The sequence below is a fragment of the Pseudophryne corroboree genome, chromosome 10 (genome assembly GCF_028390025.1).
Source record: "Pseudophryne corroboree isolate aPseCor3 chromosome 10, aPseCor3.hap2, whole genome shotgun sequence".
Taxonomy (NCBI): Eukaryota; Metazoa; Chordata; class Amphibia; order Anura; family Myobatrachidae; genus Pseudophryne; species Pseudophryne corroboree.
In genome coordinates this window covers 385,606,764-385,624,472 of record NC_086453.1, presented here as the reverse complement: position 1 = coordinate 385,624,472, position 17,709 = coordinate 385,606,764, and the positions used below count along the sequence as shown (strand labels likewise).

At 50.3% G+C, this 17,709-nt stretch overlaps 1 protein-coding gene across 1 annotated transcript in view; it reads left to right on the top strand.

Moving 5' to 3' along the window:
- AGTRAP (angiotensin II receptor associated protein) overlaps positions 1-17,709 on the top strand; it is a 27,141-nt gene that overhangs the window by 4,459 nt on the left and 4,973 nt on the right. The window contains exons 2-4 of the mRNA XM_063943876.1: positions 1,881-1,915; positions 3,756-3,867; positions 3,943-4,159. Coding sequence (XP_063799946.1) covers positions 1,881-1,915; positions 3,756-3,867; positions 3,943-4,159 — 364 coding nt within the window. The remainder of the gene's footprint in view (positions 1-1,880; positions 1,916-3,755; positions 3,868-3,942; positions 4,160-17,709) is intronic.

Genomic DNA, 17,709 nt, shown 5'->3' with positions numbered 1-17,709 from the left:
GCACTGCAGGATATAGCTGTGTGACAGTGGGACGTCCCCGGCAGCCGGAGATGTAGGCATATACAGGGGCAGAGTGCAGTGTACAGGGGCAGAGTGCAGTATACAGGGACGGCAGGTAGCGATAGGGCACTGCAGGATATAGCTGTGTGACAGTGGGGACGTCCCGGCAGCCGGAGATGTAGGCATATACAGGGGCAGAGTGCAGTGTACAGGGGCAGAGTGCAGTATACAGGGACGGCAGGTAGCGATAGGACACTGTCAGGATATAGCTGTGTGACAGTGGGGACGTCCCGGCAGCCCGGAGATGTAGGCATATACTGGGGCAGAGTGCAGTATACAGGGACGGCAAGGTAACGATAGGACACTGCAGGATATAGAACGCTGGGCCGCTGTGTCGTCGCCCCGTGTGATCACTTCCCCTAATGACTGCACACAGAAGGGGAAATGAGATTTCATTACAGGTTTGCACAACACTGACCTGATGTCCGGGAAGTCACACGTGTAGCAGGACAGAAGTGCGTTGGTTACGATGCAGGAGACAGCCGCGCGCTGTACGCGGTTATGCGCCGATGCGGCCTATCCACCCACCTGACGCGTTAATAATAACCGGACGTTTGTAGTGACCCATAGCAATGATCTGGCAGCAGCTGTGTCCGCATTGCAGGTCTGGCTGGGGAGAGCAAAGTCGTTACCTGACGCCCGTCTGACTGCGCCCCCTTTCTATTCCTTTCTCCTGAATTACTCACACTTCTGACGTCGCCCACGCTAGTGAGGGGAGATGGGTTACCCCCGGCGATGGAGCTGAGTATGCCGCCCCCACTTTAAACACGCAACAGCCAATCACATCGCTTTGCGCGTGTAGACCCTTGCTATAAAGGGGTCAGGGTTCACACGGTGGGCCAATCCGTGTTTCACGCCCTTCAGTTCCCATACATTGTTTACAAGCCGCCCCCTCCCCCCATACAGCAGACCCCCATATAGGTACAGCAGCAGCACTGAGAGGAGAGTTCTTAGGCGTCTATGTACTAAGTCTTGGAGAGAGATAAAGTACCAGCAATCAGCTCCCAGCTATCATTTTTCAACACACAGCCTGTAACGTGGCAGTTAGGGGCTTGATTGGCCGGTACTTTATCCCCATCTACTTATCTCTCTCCAAGGCTTAGTAACATCTTGTCCTTGAAGTGTTTTCAAACTGAACAAAAAAACAGCGGTGACTTGTTGCTGCAGACTGGTGGCGTAATGGTGAGTAATCCCCTGCACCCCTGCAGATTTGTCATATGATCCTCCAGAAAGCTGGGGAGTGTCCCTGTTACGCAATCGCTGCAGGGCCAGGTTTTCCTCATCAGCTTCCAGGCTGTGATTGCAGCCATTGTGTTATCCGTATATTGCCGCACTCCGCGTCGCAGCACAATAAGACGCTTCCCGTCATTGGTTATCTCTGACACCCACTGCCCGTAGTCTTACATGTGTCCTTTACATTATATGTGTACAGCACCGGGGTTTGTGATATGACTTGTCTTTTTCCTCCCTTAGTATTTGGCCCAGGGCACAGTGATGTCACAGTGATGTCACAGCAGCGTGATGGGCGTGTGTTGTATTAGCAGCGTCTTGCTCCTCGTGCTGCATGTGATAGAGCTGGAGGGAATCGCACTTCATGTAACAGCGCAGGAAAGAACGTGCGCTCGATAGAGCTCTATATTCCATGTTCTCTCATCGCGCTGAGACCCAGGCTCCCGCCATTACGCTGGCCGCTGTACAGAGCCTGTTTGTGCGTCAGTAACATCTACGCAGTATACAGGGCGGAGTACGGAGGAGATGCCGCACTGCGCTATAGAATGAGCCCTTATTCTTCTGTAACCTATTTATCTCCTTCCCCCCAGGCGATTGTCTTCCTGCACTGGCTGCTGTCTGTATTGTAAGTATCACTGGCGCCACTTACCGGAGCGCTGCCCTCTGTGTACTGAACGCATGCGGCGCGGTGCTGATGGCAGTCTTACCCATGGGCGTTAGTGTTGTTGCTGCTGGCGGCCATATTGGTGGCAGAATACTGGGCATCATGATGATGATGGTGGGGGGGGGGGGGGTAATGCCACAGAAAACACTCTGCCTATTACAGTGAGATGCCATGAGCAAACCACAGGACATGGGATGGCACAATCTATTCCCCTATACATCAGCCAAGGGGTCTATGTACTAAGCATCGGGATGTAAAACCTGACACTTCTGATCCTGTTGATGCTGGGCATTTATTAGCCGCATTTTGCTAGTGAAATCATTTCATGCATCAGAATCGCCAGGTTATAGTAAATAAGCCCCCTGGTGTCAGGGTAACGAGGGACTCAGTGCGGCCATATTGTCATGGCCCATGGTATACTTCGGTACAGGGTCAGGCAGCCAGCGGCTCCCCAGATGTTGTCCCAGGGCTAGAACGCGTTGTACAGCGTGATTACAGCAGTGCCGGAACGTGGCATACAGCCTGATTACAGCAATGCTAGTATGTGCCGTACAGCGTGATTACAGCAGTGCTGGAACATGGCATACCGCGTGATTACAGCAATGCTAGTATGTGCCGTACAGCGTGATTACAGCAGTGCTGGAACATGGCATACCGCGTGATTACAGCAATGCTAGTATGTGCCGTACAGCGTGATTACAGCAGTGCCGGAACGTGGCATACAGCCTGATTACAGCAATGCTAGTATGTGCCGTACAGCGTGATTACAGCAGTGCCGGAACGTGGCATACAGCCTGATTACAGCAATGCTAGTATGTGCCGTACAGCGTGATTACAGCAGTGCTGGAACATGGCATACCGCGTGATTACAGCAATGCTAGTATGTGCCGTACAGCGTGATTACAGCAGTGCTGGAACATGGCATACCGCGTGATTACAGCAATGCTAGTATGTGCCGTACAGCGTGATTACAGCAGTGCTGGAACGTGGCATACAGCCTGATTACAGCAATGCTAGTATGTGCCGTACAGCGTGATTACAGCAGTGCCGGAACGTGGCATACAGCCTGATTACAGCAATGCTAGTATGTGCCGTACAGCGTGATTACAGCAGTGCTGGAACATGGCATACCGCGTGATTACAGCAATGCTAGTATGTGCCGTACAGCGTGATTACAACAGTGCCGGAACGTGGCATACAGCCTGATTACAGCAATGCTAGTATGTGCCGTACAGCGTGATTACAACAGTGCCGGAACGTGGTGCACAGTGTGGTTGCGGCAGTGCCGGAACGTGGCGCACAGCGTGGGAACGCGCCGTATAGCGTGATTACAGCAGTGCTGGAACGTGCCGTACAGTGTGTTGGAACGTGCCGTACAGCGTGATTACAGCAGTGCCGTACAGCGTGATTGCAGCAGTGCCGGAACATGGCTTGCCGCGTGATTGCGGCAGTGCCGGAACATGGCTTGCAGCGTGGTTGCGGCAGTGCCGGAACGTAAAGTGGCTTGCAGCGTGGTTGCGGCAGTGCCGGAACGTAAAGTGGCTTGCAGCGTGGTTGCGGCAGTGCCGGAACGTGGCGCACAGCGTGGTTGCGGCAGTGCCGGAACGTGGCGCGCAGCGTGGTTGCGGCAGTGCCGGAACGTGGCGCGCAGCGTGGTTGCGGCAGTGCCGGAACGTGGCGCGCAGCGTGGTTGCGGCAGTGCCGGAACGTGGCGCGCAGCGTGGTTGCGGCAGTGCCGGAACGTAGCGCGCAGCGTGGTTGCAGCAATGCATCGTCACAACCATTGCTTTATGTCTTGCAGCGCCTGTACTTACCCCTGGCTTCCAAATGCCTATTATCTGGCAAATTTCTCGGTCCTGGCCATGGGCATCTGGGCAATTGTGCAGAGAGACTCGGTTGATGCGATCTTTATGGTAAGACCATCATGAACCCTGACCTTTCACCTCCCAGGCTGTGATGTACTGTACTGACCCCTGTCTCCTCTGCAGTTACTGGTCGGGCTGGCTACCACCATAGTGTTGGACATATTGATTCTCGCCCTTTACTTTGCGTCGGCAGAAATAGCCTCAGAATCTACCCCCGCACGGGACCTGTTTCGTTTCAGTGGCGGGATGGCTATCCTCAGCCTGATACTCAAGCCGCTCTCTTGTTTCTTCACTTACCACATGTATGTAGAGCGAGGCGGAGATTGCACCATCAACTTAGGTAAGTGAGCTTTACTACCCCATGGTGTGTGGCTTGTACTGGGGCATGTACGGGAGGTGACTGCGGAGGGTCGGCTGTATATTCTACCAACCGCTACCCACAGGGTAATTGGCATTCGGAGGGCAGACTATCTGGTGCAGGTCCGGGGCAATAGGTTCCTGCCATTTTGGTTCTTGGAAGGGTTATAATGAAAAAATGTCTTTGGGTCAAACTTTTTAATTGTTTTCCCCCACAATAACACTGAGCTGCAGCCACCGGGGGGCGGAAGGGGGCAGTAACCATGTTACCCCCATATATATACTGAAAAGTAACATGTCACTATGTCACCACAACTGCTGGGATTTATAGTTCATCAGCAAGTGCCTAAGAATGCCATGAGGCACCAGCGATTGGCCTGTCCTGGAGTAATACGGATTAGACAAATGACATGCAGTTTCATTGGCTCATCTCTGCCTTCCCTGGATAAATAATGGGATAATGAAGAGAGGATTCATGATTGCTTGTCCCCTACACAAACCGGGGGCACTCTCAGTGATGTCACTGGCTCCTGGTGACTGGATAGGCTGCACTCTCAGTGATGTCACTGGTTCCTAGTGACTGGATAGGCTGCACTCTCAGTGATGTCACTGGTTCCTAGTGACTGGATAGGCTGCACTCTCAGTGATGACACTGGCTCCTGGTGACTGGATAGGCCGCACTCTCAGTGATGACACTGGCTCCTGGTGACTGGATAGGCCGCACTCTCAGTGATGTCACTGGCTCCTGGTGACTGGATAGGCTGCACCCCCCCCCCCCCCCCCCCCTCCCCTCCCCATGGAATGAGCGAGCTCCCTTCTCCATTGAAGGTCATCACTGTTGCCTGAGTTACAGTACTTGCTAAAAAAAAACCAGATACCTAGAGAAGGCAATGGGTATATTCACTAACCAGGAGCTCTGTGATGCCACCAATTGTCGCCTGTATCGCCCGCAGGACAAAAAACTGCAATAATACTAGTAGCAAAACCATCCTGCCAGCAAAATGTTTAGTAAATATACCCCAGGAGTTCATTACCAGAAATTTCTCTAACGTCCTAAGTGGATGCTGGGACTCCGTAAGGACCATGGGGAATAGCGGCTCCGCAGGAGACTGGGCACAACTAAAGAAAGCTTTAGGACTACCTAGTGTGCACTGGCTCCTCCCTCTATGACCCTCCTCCAGACCTCAGTTAGAATTTTGTGTCCGGCTGAGCTGGATGCACACTAGGGGCTCTCCTGAGCTCTTAGAAAAAGAAAGTATATTTTAGTTTTTTTATTTTCAGTGAGATCTGCTGACAACAGACTCACTGCTACGAGGGACTAAGGGGAGAGAAGCGAACCTACCTGCTTGCAGCTAGCTTGGGCTTCTAGGCTACTGGACACCATTAGCTCCAGGGGGATCGAACACAGGCCCAGCCTCGGTCATCCGGTCCCGGAGCCGCGCCGCCGTCCCCCTTACAGAGCCAGAAGCAAGAAGACTTCCTGGAAATCGGCGGCAGAAGACTTCGGTCTTCATCAAGGTAGCGCACAGCACTGCAGCTGTGCGCCATTGCTCCCCATGCACACCTCACACTCCGGTCACTGATGGGTGCAGGGCGCTGGGGGGGGGGGGGGGGGCGCCCTGGGCAGCAATATAGAATACCTTGCTGGCATAAAGATCACATAATATAGTCATAGAGACTATATATGTGAAAAATACCCCTGCCAGATATCCATAAAAAAGCGGGAGAAGTCCGCCGAAAAAGGGGCGGGGCTATCTCCCTCAGCACACTGGCGCCATTTTACCTCACAGCTCCGCTGGAAGGATCGCTCCCAGGCTCTCCCCTGCAGTTTCCAGACTACACAGGGTAAAAAAGAGAGGGGGGCACTAAATTTAGGCGCAGTTTTACATATATAAGCAGCTATTGGGAAAAATCACTCAGTTATAGTGTTAATCCCTGTGTTATATAGCGCTCTGGTGTGTGCTGGCATACTCTCTCTGTCTCCCCAAAGGGCTTTTGTGGGGTCCTGTCCTCAGTCAGAGCATTCCCTGTGTGTGTGCGGTGTGTCGGTACGGCTGTGTCGACATGTTTGATGAGGAGGCTTATGTGGAGGCGGTGCAGGTGCCGATAAATGTGATGTCACCCCCTGCGGGGTCGACACCTGAATGGATGGTAATGTGGAAGGAATTACGTGATAATGTCGACTCTTTACATAAGAGGTTTGACGACATAACAGATGTGGGACAGCCGGCTTCTCAGCTCGTGCTTGCCCAGGCGTCTCAAAAGCCATCAGGGGCCTTAAAACGGCCGCTACCTCAGATGGCAGACACAGATGTCGACACGGATACTGACTCCAGTGTCGACGACGAGGAGACGAGTGTACATTCCAATAGAGCCACCCGTTATATGATTGCGGCAATGAAAAATGTCTTGCACATTTCTGATGTTACCCCAGGTACCACAAAAAAGGGTATAATGTTTGGAGAGAAAAAACTACCAGTGGTTTTTCCCCCATCTGATTAATTAAATGAAGTATGTGAAGAAGCGTGGGCTTCCCCCGATAAGAAACTGGTAATTTCTAAAAAGTTACTAATGGCGTACCCTTTCCCGCCAGAGGACAGGTTACGCTGGGAGACGCCCCCTAGGGTGGATAAAGCGCGCACACGTCTATCAAAGAAGGTGGCACTGCCGTCTCCGGACACGGCCGCCCTCAAGGAACCTGCTGATAGAAAATAAGAATTTACTTACCGATAATTCTATTTCTCGGAGTCCGTAGTGGATGCTGGGGTTCCTGAAAGGACCATGGGGAATAGCGGCTCCGCAGGAGACAGGGCACAAAAGTAAAGCTTTTACAGGTCAGGTGGTGTGTACTGGCTCCTCCCCCCATGACCCTCCTCCAGACTCCAGTTAGGTACTGTGCCCGGACGAGCGTACACAATAAGGGAGGATTTTGAATCCCGGGTAAGACTCATACCAGCCACACCAATCACACCGTACAACTTGTGATCTAAACCCAGTTAACAGTATGATAACAGCGGAGCCTCTGAAAGATGGCTTCCTAAACAATAACCCGAATTAGTTAACAATAACTATGTACAAGTATTGCAGATAATCCGCACTTGGGATGGGCGCCCAGCATCCACTACGGACTCCGAGAAATAGAATTATCGGTAAGTAAATTCTTATTTTCTCTATCGTCCTAAGTGGATGCTGGGGTTCCTGAAAGGACCATGGGGATTATACCAAAGCTCCCAAACGGGCGGGAGAGTGCGGATGACTCTGCAGCACCGAATGAGAGAACTCCAGGTCCTCCTTTGCCAGGGTATCAAATTTGTAAAAATTTACAAACGTGTTCTCCCCTGACCACGTAGCTGCTCGGCAGAGTTGTAATGCCGAGACCCCTCGGGCAGCCGCCCAAGATGAGCCCACCTTCCTTGCGGAATGGGCCTTAACAGATTTAGGCTGTGGCAGGCCTGCCACAGAATGTACAAGTTGAATTTTGTTACAAATCCAACGAGCAATCGACTGCTTAGAAGCAGGTGCACCCAACTTGTTGGGTGCATACAGTATAAACAGCGAGTCAGATTTTCTGACTCCAGCCGTCCTTTAAATGTATATTTTTAAGGCTCTGACAACGTCCAACAACTTGGAGTCCTTCAAGTCGTCTGTAGCCGCAGGCACTACAATAGGCTGGTTCAGGTGAAACGCTGATACCACCTTAGGGAGAAAATGCGGACGCGTCCGCAGCTCTGCCCTATGTCGAATGGAAAATTAAATAAGGGCTTTTATAAAACAAAGCCGCCAGTTCAGATACTCTCCCGGCCGAAGCCAGGGCCAGTAACATAGTCACTTTCCATGTGAGATATTTCAAATCCACATTCTTTAGTGGTTCAAACCAATTGGATTTGAGGAAATCTAAAACTACATTTAGATCCCACGGTGCCACCTTAGGCACCACAGGAGGCTGTATATGCAGTACTCCTTTGATAAAAATCTGGACCTCAGGGACTGAGGCCAATTCTTTTTGGAAGAATATTGATAGGGCCGAAATTTGAACCTTAATAGATCCCAATTTGAGACCCATAGACAATCCTGATTTCAGGAAATGTAGGAAAACGACCCAGTTGAAATTCCTCCATCGGAGCACTCCGCTGCTCGCACCACGCAACATATTTTCGCCAAATACGGCGATAATGCTTCGCGGTGACTTCCTTCCTTGCCTTTATCAAGGTAGGAATGACTTCTTCTGGAATGCCTTTTCCTTTTAGGATCCGGCATTCAAACGCCATGCCGTCAAACGCAGCCGCGGTAAGTCTTGAAAAAGACAAGTACCCTGCTGAAGCAGGTCCCTTCTCAGAAGTAGAGGCCACGGATCGTCCGTGACCATCTCTTGAAGTTCCGGGTACCAAGTCCTTCTTGGCCAATCCGGAGCCACTAGTCTTACTCCTCTTTGCCGTATAATCCTCAATACCTTTGGTATGAGAGGCAGAGGAGGAAACACATATACCGACTGGTACACCCAAGGTGTTACCAGCGCGTCCACAGCTATTGCCTGCGGATCTCTTGACCTGGCGCAATACCTGTCCAGTGTTTTGTTGAGGCGAGACGCCATCATGTCCACCATTGGTTTTACCCAACGGTTTAATAGCATGTGGAAAACTTCTGGATGAAGTCCCCACTCTCCCGGGTGAAGGTCGTGTCTGCTGAGGAAGTCTGCTTCCCAGTTGTCCACGCCCGGGATGAATACTGCTGACAGTGCTATCACGTGATTCTCCGCCCAGCGAAGGATCCTGGCAGCTTCTGCCATTGCCCTCCTGCTTCTTGTGCCGCCCTGTCTGTTTACATGGGCGACTGCCGTGATGTTGTCCGACTGGATCAACACCGGTCTTCCTTGAAGCAGAGGTTCCGCCTGGCTTAGAGCATTGTAGATTGCTCTTAGTTCCAGAATGCTTATGTGAAGAGACTTTTTCAGGCTCGACCACACTCCCTGGAAATTTCTTCCCTGTGTGACTGCTCCCCAGCCTCTCAGGCTGGCATCCGTGGTCACCAGGATCCAATCCTGCATGCCGAATCTGCGGCCCTCCAATAGATGAGCCTCCTGCAACCACCACAGAAGGGATACCCTTGTCCTCGGCGACAGGGTTATCCGCAGGTGCATCTGAAGATGCGACCCTGACCATTTGTCCAACAGATCCCTTTGCATGGAATCTGCCGAAAGGGATTGCTTCGTAAGAAGCTACCATTTTTTCCCAGGACTCTTGTGCATTGATGTACAGACACCTTTCCTGGTTTTAGGAGGTTCCTGACCAGGTCAGATAACTCCTTGGCTTTTTCTTCGGGAAGAAAAACCTTTTTCTGAACTGTGTCCAGAATCATCCCCAGGAACAGCAGACGAGTTGTCGGCATTAATTGGGATTTTGGAATATTCAGAATCCATCCGTGCTGCTTTAGCACCTCTTGAGATAGTGCTAAACCCATCTCTAGCTGTTCTCTGGACCTTGCCCTTATTAGGAGATCGTCCAAGTATGGGATAATTAATACGCCTTTTCTTCGAAGAAGAAATATTATCTCGGCCATTACCTTTGTAAAGACCCGAGGTGCCGTGGACAAACCAAACGGCAGCGTCTGAAACTGATAGTGACAGTTTTGTACAACGAACCTGAGGTACCCCTGGTGTGAGGGGTAATTGGAGCGTGGAGATACGCATCCTTGATGTCCAAGGATACCATAAAGTCCCCTTCTTCCAGGTTCGCTATCACTGCTCTGAGTGACTCCATCTTGAACTTGAACTTCTTTATGTACAGGTTCAAGGACTTCAGATTTAGAATAGGCCTTACCGAGCCATCCGGCTTCGGTACCACAAAAAGAGTGGAATAATACCCCTTCCCTTGTTGTAGAAGAGGTACCTTGACTATCACCTGCTGAGAATACAGCTTGTGAATGGCTTCCAAAACCGTCTCCCTTTCTGAGGGGGACGTTGGTAAAGCAGACTTCAGTAAACGGCGAGGTGGCTCTGTCTCTAATTTCAACCTGTACCCCTGAGATATTATCTGCAGGATCCAGGGATTTACCTGCGAGTGAGCCCACTGCGCGCTGTAATTCTTGAGACGACCGCCTACCGCCCCCGAGTCCGCTTGCGAAGCCCCAGCGTCATGCTGAGGCTTTTGTAGAAGCCGGGGAGGGCTTCTGTTCCTGGGAAGGAGCTGCCTGTTGCTGTCTCTTCCCTCGTCCTCTGCCTCGTGGCAGATATGAATAGCCCTTTGCTCTCTTATTTTTAAAGGAACGAAAGGGCTGCGGTTGAAAGGTCGGTGCCTTTTTCTGTTGGGGAATGACTTGAGGTAGAAAGGTGGATTTCCCGGCCGTAGCCGTGGCCACCAAATCCGATAGACCGACCCCAAATAACTCCTCTACGCATCGCCTGTCCACTGTCGTGTCCATAAAGCTCTTCTGGCCGAAATGGACATAGCACTTACCCGTGATGCCAGTGTGCAGATATCTCTCTGTGCATCACGCATATAAAGAAATGCATCCTTTATTTGTTCTAACGACAGTAAAATATTGTCCCTGTCCAGGGTATCAATATTTTCGATCAGGGACTCTGACCAAACTACCCCAGCACTGCACATCCAGGCAGTCGCAATAGCTGGTCGTAGTATAACACCTGCATGTGTGTATATACCTTTTTGGATATTTTCCATCCTCCTATCTGATGGATCTTTAAGTGCGGCCGTCTCAGGAGAGGGTAACGCCACTTGTTTTGATAAGCGTGTTAGCGCTTTGTCCATCCTAGGAGGTGTTTCCCAGCGCTCCCTAACCTCTGGCGGGAAAGGGTATAAAGCCAATAACTTCTTTGAAATTAGCAGTTTTTTATCGGGGCACCCCACGCTTCATCACACACGTCATTTAATTCTTCTGATTCGGTAAAAACTACTGGTAGTTTTTTCACACCCCACATAATACCCTGTTTAGTGGTACCTGTAGTATCAGCTAAATGTAACATCTCCTTTATTGCCAAAATCATATAACGTGTGGCCCTACTGGAAAATACGGTTGATTCGTCACCTTCACCACCGGAATCAGTGCCTGTGTCTGGGTCTGTGTCGACCGACTGAGGCAAGGGGCGTTTTACAGCCCCTGACGGTGTTTGAGGCGCCTGGACAGGCACTAATTGAGTGTCCGGCCGCCTCATGTCGGCAAACGACTGCTTAAGCGAGTTGACGCTATCCCGTAATTCCACAAATAAAGGCATCCATTCTGGTGTCGACCCCCTAGAAGGTGACATCCTCATATTTGGCAATTGCTCCGCCTCCACACCAATAACGTCCTCATACATGTCGACACACACGTACCGACACACAGCAGACACACAGGGAATGCTCTATACGAAGACAGGACCCACTAGCCCTTTGGGGAGACAGAGGGAGAGTCTGCCAGCACACACCAAAAAGCGCTATATATGACAGGGATAGCCTTATGATTAAGTGCTCCCTTATAGCTGCTTTTATATTAATATATTGCCATTTATTTTGCCCCCCCTCTCTGTTATACCCTGTTTCTGTAGTGCAGTGCAGGGGAGAGACCTGGGAGCCTTCCTGACCAGCGGAGCTGTGACAGAAAATGGCGCCGTGTGCTGAGGAGATAGGCCCCGCCCCTTTTCCGGCGGGCTCGTCTCCCGCTATTTAGTACATTTAGGCAGGGGTAAATATCTCCATATAGCCTCTGGGGCTATATGTGAGGTATTTTTAGCCTTTTTAAAGGTTTTCATTTGCCTCCCAGGGCGCCCCCCCCCCCAGCGCCCTGCACCCTCAGTGACTGCCGTGTGAAGTGTGCTGAGAGGAAAATGGCGCACAGCTGCAGTGCTGTGCGCTACCTTAAGAAGACTGCAGGAGTCTTCAGCCGCCGATTCTGGACCTCTTCTTGCTTCAGCATCTGTGAGGGGGCCGGCGGCGTGGCTCCGGTGACCATCCAGGCTGTACCTGTGATCGTCCCTCTGGAGCTTCATGTCCAGTAGCCAAGAAGCCAATCCATCCTGCACGCAGGTGAGTTCACTTCTTCTCCCCTCTGTCCCTCGTTGCAGTGATCCTGTTGCCAGCAGGAATCACTGTAAAATAAAAAACCTAAGCTAAACTCTCTAAGCAGCTCTTTATGAGAGCCACCTAGAATTGCACCCTTCTCGGCCGGGCACAAAAATCTAACTGGGGTCTGGAGGAGGGTCATGGGGGGAGGAGCCAGTACACACCACCTGACCTGTAAAAGCTTTACTTTTGTGCCCTGTCTCCTGCGGAGCCGCTATTCCCCATGGTCCTTTCAGGAACCCCAGCATCCACTTAGGACGATAGAGAAAGTCTGTTTATACACACTCAGGCATTATACTGAGACCAGCTATTGTTTCAGCATGGATGTGCAGTGCTGCAGCTGCGTGGTCAGATTCCCTGTCAGAAAATATTGATACCTTAGACAGGGACACTATATTGCTAACCATAGAGCATATAAAAGACGCTGTCTTATACATGAGAGATGCACAGAGGGATATTTGCCGGCTGGCATCTAGAATAAATGCTCTGTCCATTTCTGCCAGGAGGAGTTTATGGACTCGGCAGTGGACAGGGGATGCAGATTCTAAAAGGCACATGGAGGTTTTGCCTTACAAGGGTGAGGAGTTATTTGGGGATGGTCTCTCGGACCTAGTTTCCACAGCAACAGCTGGGAAATCAGCATTTTTACCCCATGTTCCCTCACAGCCAAAGAAAGCGCCGTATTATCAGGTACAGTCCGTTCGGCCCCAGAAGGGCAAGCGGGTTAGAGGCGCGTCCTTTCTGCCCTGAGGCAGAGGTAGAGGAAAAAAGCTGCAAAATACAGCCAGTTCCCAGGAGCAAAAGTCCTCCCCTGCTTCCTCAAAGTCCACAGCATGACGCTGGGGCTCCACTGGCGGAGCCAGGTGCGGTGGGGTCCTGTCTCAAGTTCTTCAGCAATCAGTGGGCTTGCTCACAGGTGGATCCCTGGATTCTACAAGTAGTGTCTCAGGGTTACAAGCTGGAATTCGAGACGTCTCCCCCTCGCCGTTTCCCAAAATCTGCCTTGCCAACGACTCCCTTGGACAGGGAGGCAGTGCTAGAGGCAATTCACAAGCTGTATTCGCAGCAGGTGATAGTCAAGGTACCCCTCCTTCAACAAGGAAGGGGTTACTATTCCACAATGTTTGTGGTACCGAAACCGGACGGTTCGGTCAGACACATTTTAAATCTGAAAACCTTGAACACATACATAAAAAGATACAAGTTCAAGATGGAATCGCTCAGGGCGGTTTTCTCAAGCCTGGAGGATGGGGATTACATGGTATCACTGGACATCAAGGATGCTTACCTGCATGTCCCCATTTACCCTCTTTACCAGGAGTACCTCAGATTTGTGGTACAGGACTGTCATTACCAATTCCAGACGTTGCCGTTTGGTCTGTCCACGGCACCGAGGGTATTTACCAAGGTAATGGCCGAAATGATGATACTCCTTCGAAAAAAGGGAGTTATAATTATCCCATACTTGGACGATCTCCTTATAAAGGCGAGGTCCAGGGAACAGTTGTTGATCGGAGTAGCACTAGCTCGGGAAGTGCTACAACAGCACGGCTGGATCCTGAATATTCCAAAGTTGCAGCTGGTTCCTGCAACGCGTCTATTGTTCCTGGGGATGGTTCTGGACACAGAACAGAAAAGGGTGTTTCTCCCGGAGGAGAAGGCCAAGGAGTTGTCATCGCTAGTCAGAGACCTCCTCAAATCAAAACAGGTGTCGGTGCACCACTGCACGCGAGTCCTGGGAAAAATGGTAGCTTCTTACGAAGCAATTCCATTCGGAAGGTTCCATGCAAGTGGGATCTGTTGGACAAGTTGGGATCTGTTGGACAAGTTGGGATCTGTTGGTCAAGTGGTCCGGATCGCATCTTCAGATGCATCGGATGATAACCCAGTCTGCAAGGACCAGGGTGTGTCTACTGTGGTGGCTGCAGAGTGCTCTTCTTCTGGAGGGCAGCAGATTCGGCATACAGGACTGGGTCCTGGTGACCACGGATGCCAGCCTTCGAGGCTGGGGGGCAGTCACACAGGGAAGACATTTCCAAGGACTATGGTCAAGCCAGGAGATGTCCCTACACTTAAATATTCTGGAACTAAGGGCCATTTACAATGCCCTAAGTCAGGCAAGACCCCTGCTTCAAAGCCAGCCAGGGCTGATCCAGTGAGACAACATCACGGCGGTCGCCCATGTAAACCGACAGGGCGGCACGAGAAGCAGGGTGGCGATGGCAGAAGCCACAAGGATTCTCAGTTGGGCGGAAAATCACGTGTTAGCACTGTCAGCAGTGTTCATTCCGGGAGTGGACAACTGGGAAGCAGACTTCCTCAGCAGGCACGACCTCCACCCGGGAGAGTGGGGACTTCATCCAGAAGTCTTCCGGCTGATTACAAACCGGTGGGAAAGGCCACAGGTGGACATGATGGCGTCCCGCCTCAACAAAAAGCTAGAAAACTATTGCGCCAGGTCAAGGGACCCTCAGGCGATAGCGGTGGACACTCTAGTGACACCGTGGGTGTACCAGTCGGTTTATGTGTTCCCTCCTCTTCCTCTCATACCCAAGGTACTGAGGATAATAAGAAGGAGAAGAGTAAGAACTATTCTCATTGTTCGGATTGGCCAAGAAGAGCATGGTACCCAGAACTTCAAGAGATGGTCTCAGAGGACCCATGGCCTCTACCGCTCAGACAAGACCTGCTGCAGCAGGGGCCCTGTCTGTTCCAAGACTTACCGCGGCTGCGTTTGACGGCATGGCGGTTGAACACCGGATCCTAAAGGAAAAGGGCATTCCGGAGGAAGTCATTCCTACGCTGATCAAAGCCAGGAAAGATGTGACCGCAAAGCATTATCACTGCATATGGCGAAAGTATGTTGCGTGGTGTGAGGCCAGGAAGGCCCCAACGGAGGAATTTCAGCTGGGTCGATTCCTGCACTTCCTACAGTCAGGGGTGACTATGGGCCTCAAATTGGGTTCCATTAAGGTCCAGATTTCGGCTCTGTCGATTTTCTTCCAAAAAGAACTGGCTTCACTGCCTGAAGTTCAGACTTTTGTTAAAGGAGTGCTGCATATTCAGCCCCCTTTTGTGCCTCCAGTGGCACCTTGGGATCTCAACGTGGTGTTGGATTTCCTAAAGTCGCATTGGTTTGAGCCACTTAAAACCGTGGAGCTAAAATATCTCGCGTGGAAGGTGGTCATGCTGTTGGCCTTGGCCTCGGCCAGGCGTGTGTCAGAATTGGCGGCTTTGTCATGTAAAAGCCCTTATCTGATTTTCCATAGGGATAGGGCGGAATTGAGGACTCGTTCCCAATTCCTGCCTAAGGTGGTATCAGCTTTTCGTGTGAACCATCCTATTGTGGTGCCTGCGGCTACTAGGGACTTGGAGGATTCCAAGTTGCTGGACGTAGTCAGGGCCCTGAAAATATGTTTCCAGGACGGCTAGAGTCAGGAAAACTGACTCGCTATTTATCCTGTATGCACCCAACAAGCTGGGTGCTCCTGCTTCTAAGCAGACTATTGCTCGCTGGATCTGTAGTACGATTCAGCTTGCACATTCTGCGGCTGGACTGCCGCATCCTAAATCAGTAAAAGCCCATTCCACGAGGAAGGTGGGCTCTTCTTGGGCGGCTGCCCGAGGGGTCTCGGCCTTGCAACTTTGCCGAGCAGCTACTTGGTCGGGGTCAAACACGTTTGCAAGGTTCTACAAGTTTGAGGAGGACCTAGAGTTCTCTCATTCGGTGCTGCAGAGTCATCCGCACTCTCCCGCCCATTTGGGAGCTTTGGTATAATCCCCATGGTCCTTACGGAGTCCCAGCATCCACTTAGGACGTTAGAGAAAATAAGATTTTACTCACCGGTAAATCTATTTCTCGTAGTCCGTAGTGGATGCTGGGCGCCCGTCCCAAGTGCGGATTGTCTGCAATATTTGTTTATAGTTATTGTTATGAGCCATCTGTTGAGAGGCTCCGTTGTATTTCATACTGTTAACTGGGTTCAGATCACAAGTTGTATGGTGTGATTGGTGTGGCTGGTATGAGTCTTACCCGGGATTCAAAATCCTTTCCTTATTGTGTCAGCTCTTCCGGGCACAGTATCCTAACTGAGGTCTGGAGGAGGGTCATAGAGGGAGGAGCCAGTGCACACCAGGTAGTCCTAAAGCTTTCTTTAGTTGTGCCCAGTCTCCTGCGGAGCCGCTATTCCCCATGGTCCTTACGGAGTCCCAGCATCCACTACGGACTACGAGAAATAGATTTACCGGTGAGTAAAATCTTATTTTTTTGCATTGATTAATCTTCCTTTCAGATATGCTTTTATGCTACAGAGTGATTTCCCTGCTGGGTTGTGTGTATGTGTATGTATGTGTACTGTATACTAATGATTTGCAGTGTTTTGCTCCCTGGACACTACCGATAACACTGCAGCATAGTTGTACCCATCAGTGTGTATATGTGAAGAGGTGTATGTATGTATACCTGTCAGTGTTTATATTTGAGTAGGTATATGTGTGTGTGTGTGTGTGTGTGTGTATGTATGTATGTATGTATACCTGTCAGTGTGTGTATATGTGAGTAGGTATATGTATACCGGTCAGTGTGTATGAGAGTAGGTATACAGTATGTATGTATGTATGTATGTATACCTGTCAGTGTGTATAAGTGAGTAGGTATGTGTGTATGTATACCTGTCAGTGTGTGTGTGTGTGTGTATACCTGTCAGTGTTTATATATGTGTGTGTGTGTATATACCTGTCAGTGTTTATATGTGTGTATGTATGTATACCTGTCAGTGTATATATGTGAGTAGGTATATGTGTATGTATACCTGTCAGTGTGTATAAGTGTGTGTATGTATACCTGTCAGTGTGTATATGTGAGTAGGTATATGTGTGCATGTATACCTGTCAGTGTGTGTATATGTGAGTAGGTATATGTATACCGGTCAGTGTGTATGAGAGTAGGTATACAGTATGTTTATGTATGTATGTATACCTGTCAGTGTGTATAAGTGAGTAGGTATGTGTGTATGTATACCTGTCAGTGTGTGTGTGTATGTATACCTGTCAGTGTTTATATGTGAGTGTGTGTGTATGTATACCTGCCAGTGTATATATGTGAGTAGGTATATGTGTATGTATACCTGTCAGTGTGTATAAGTGTGTGTATGTATACCTGTCAGTGTGTATATGTGAGTAGGTATATGTGTGCATGTATACCTGTCAGTGTGTATATGTGAGTAGGTGTGTGTATACCGGTCAGCGTGTATATGTGAGGTGTGTGTGTGTGTGTGTGTGTGTGTGTGTGTATACCTGTCAGTGTGTATATGTGACTAGGTGTGTGTGTATATAATAAAAAAATAAAATAATAATCTCTGTCAGTGTGTATATGTGTGTATGTATACCTGTCAGTGTGTATATGTGAGTGTGTGTGTATGTATACCTGTCAGTGTGTATATGTGAGTGTGTGTGTGTATACCTGTCAGGGTGTACATGT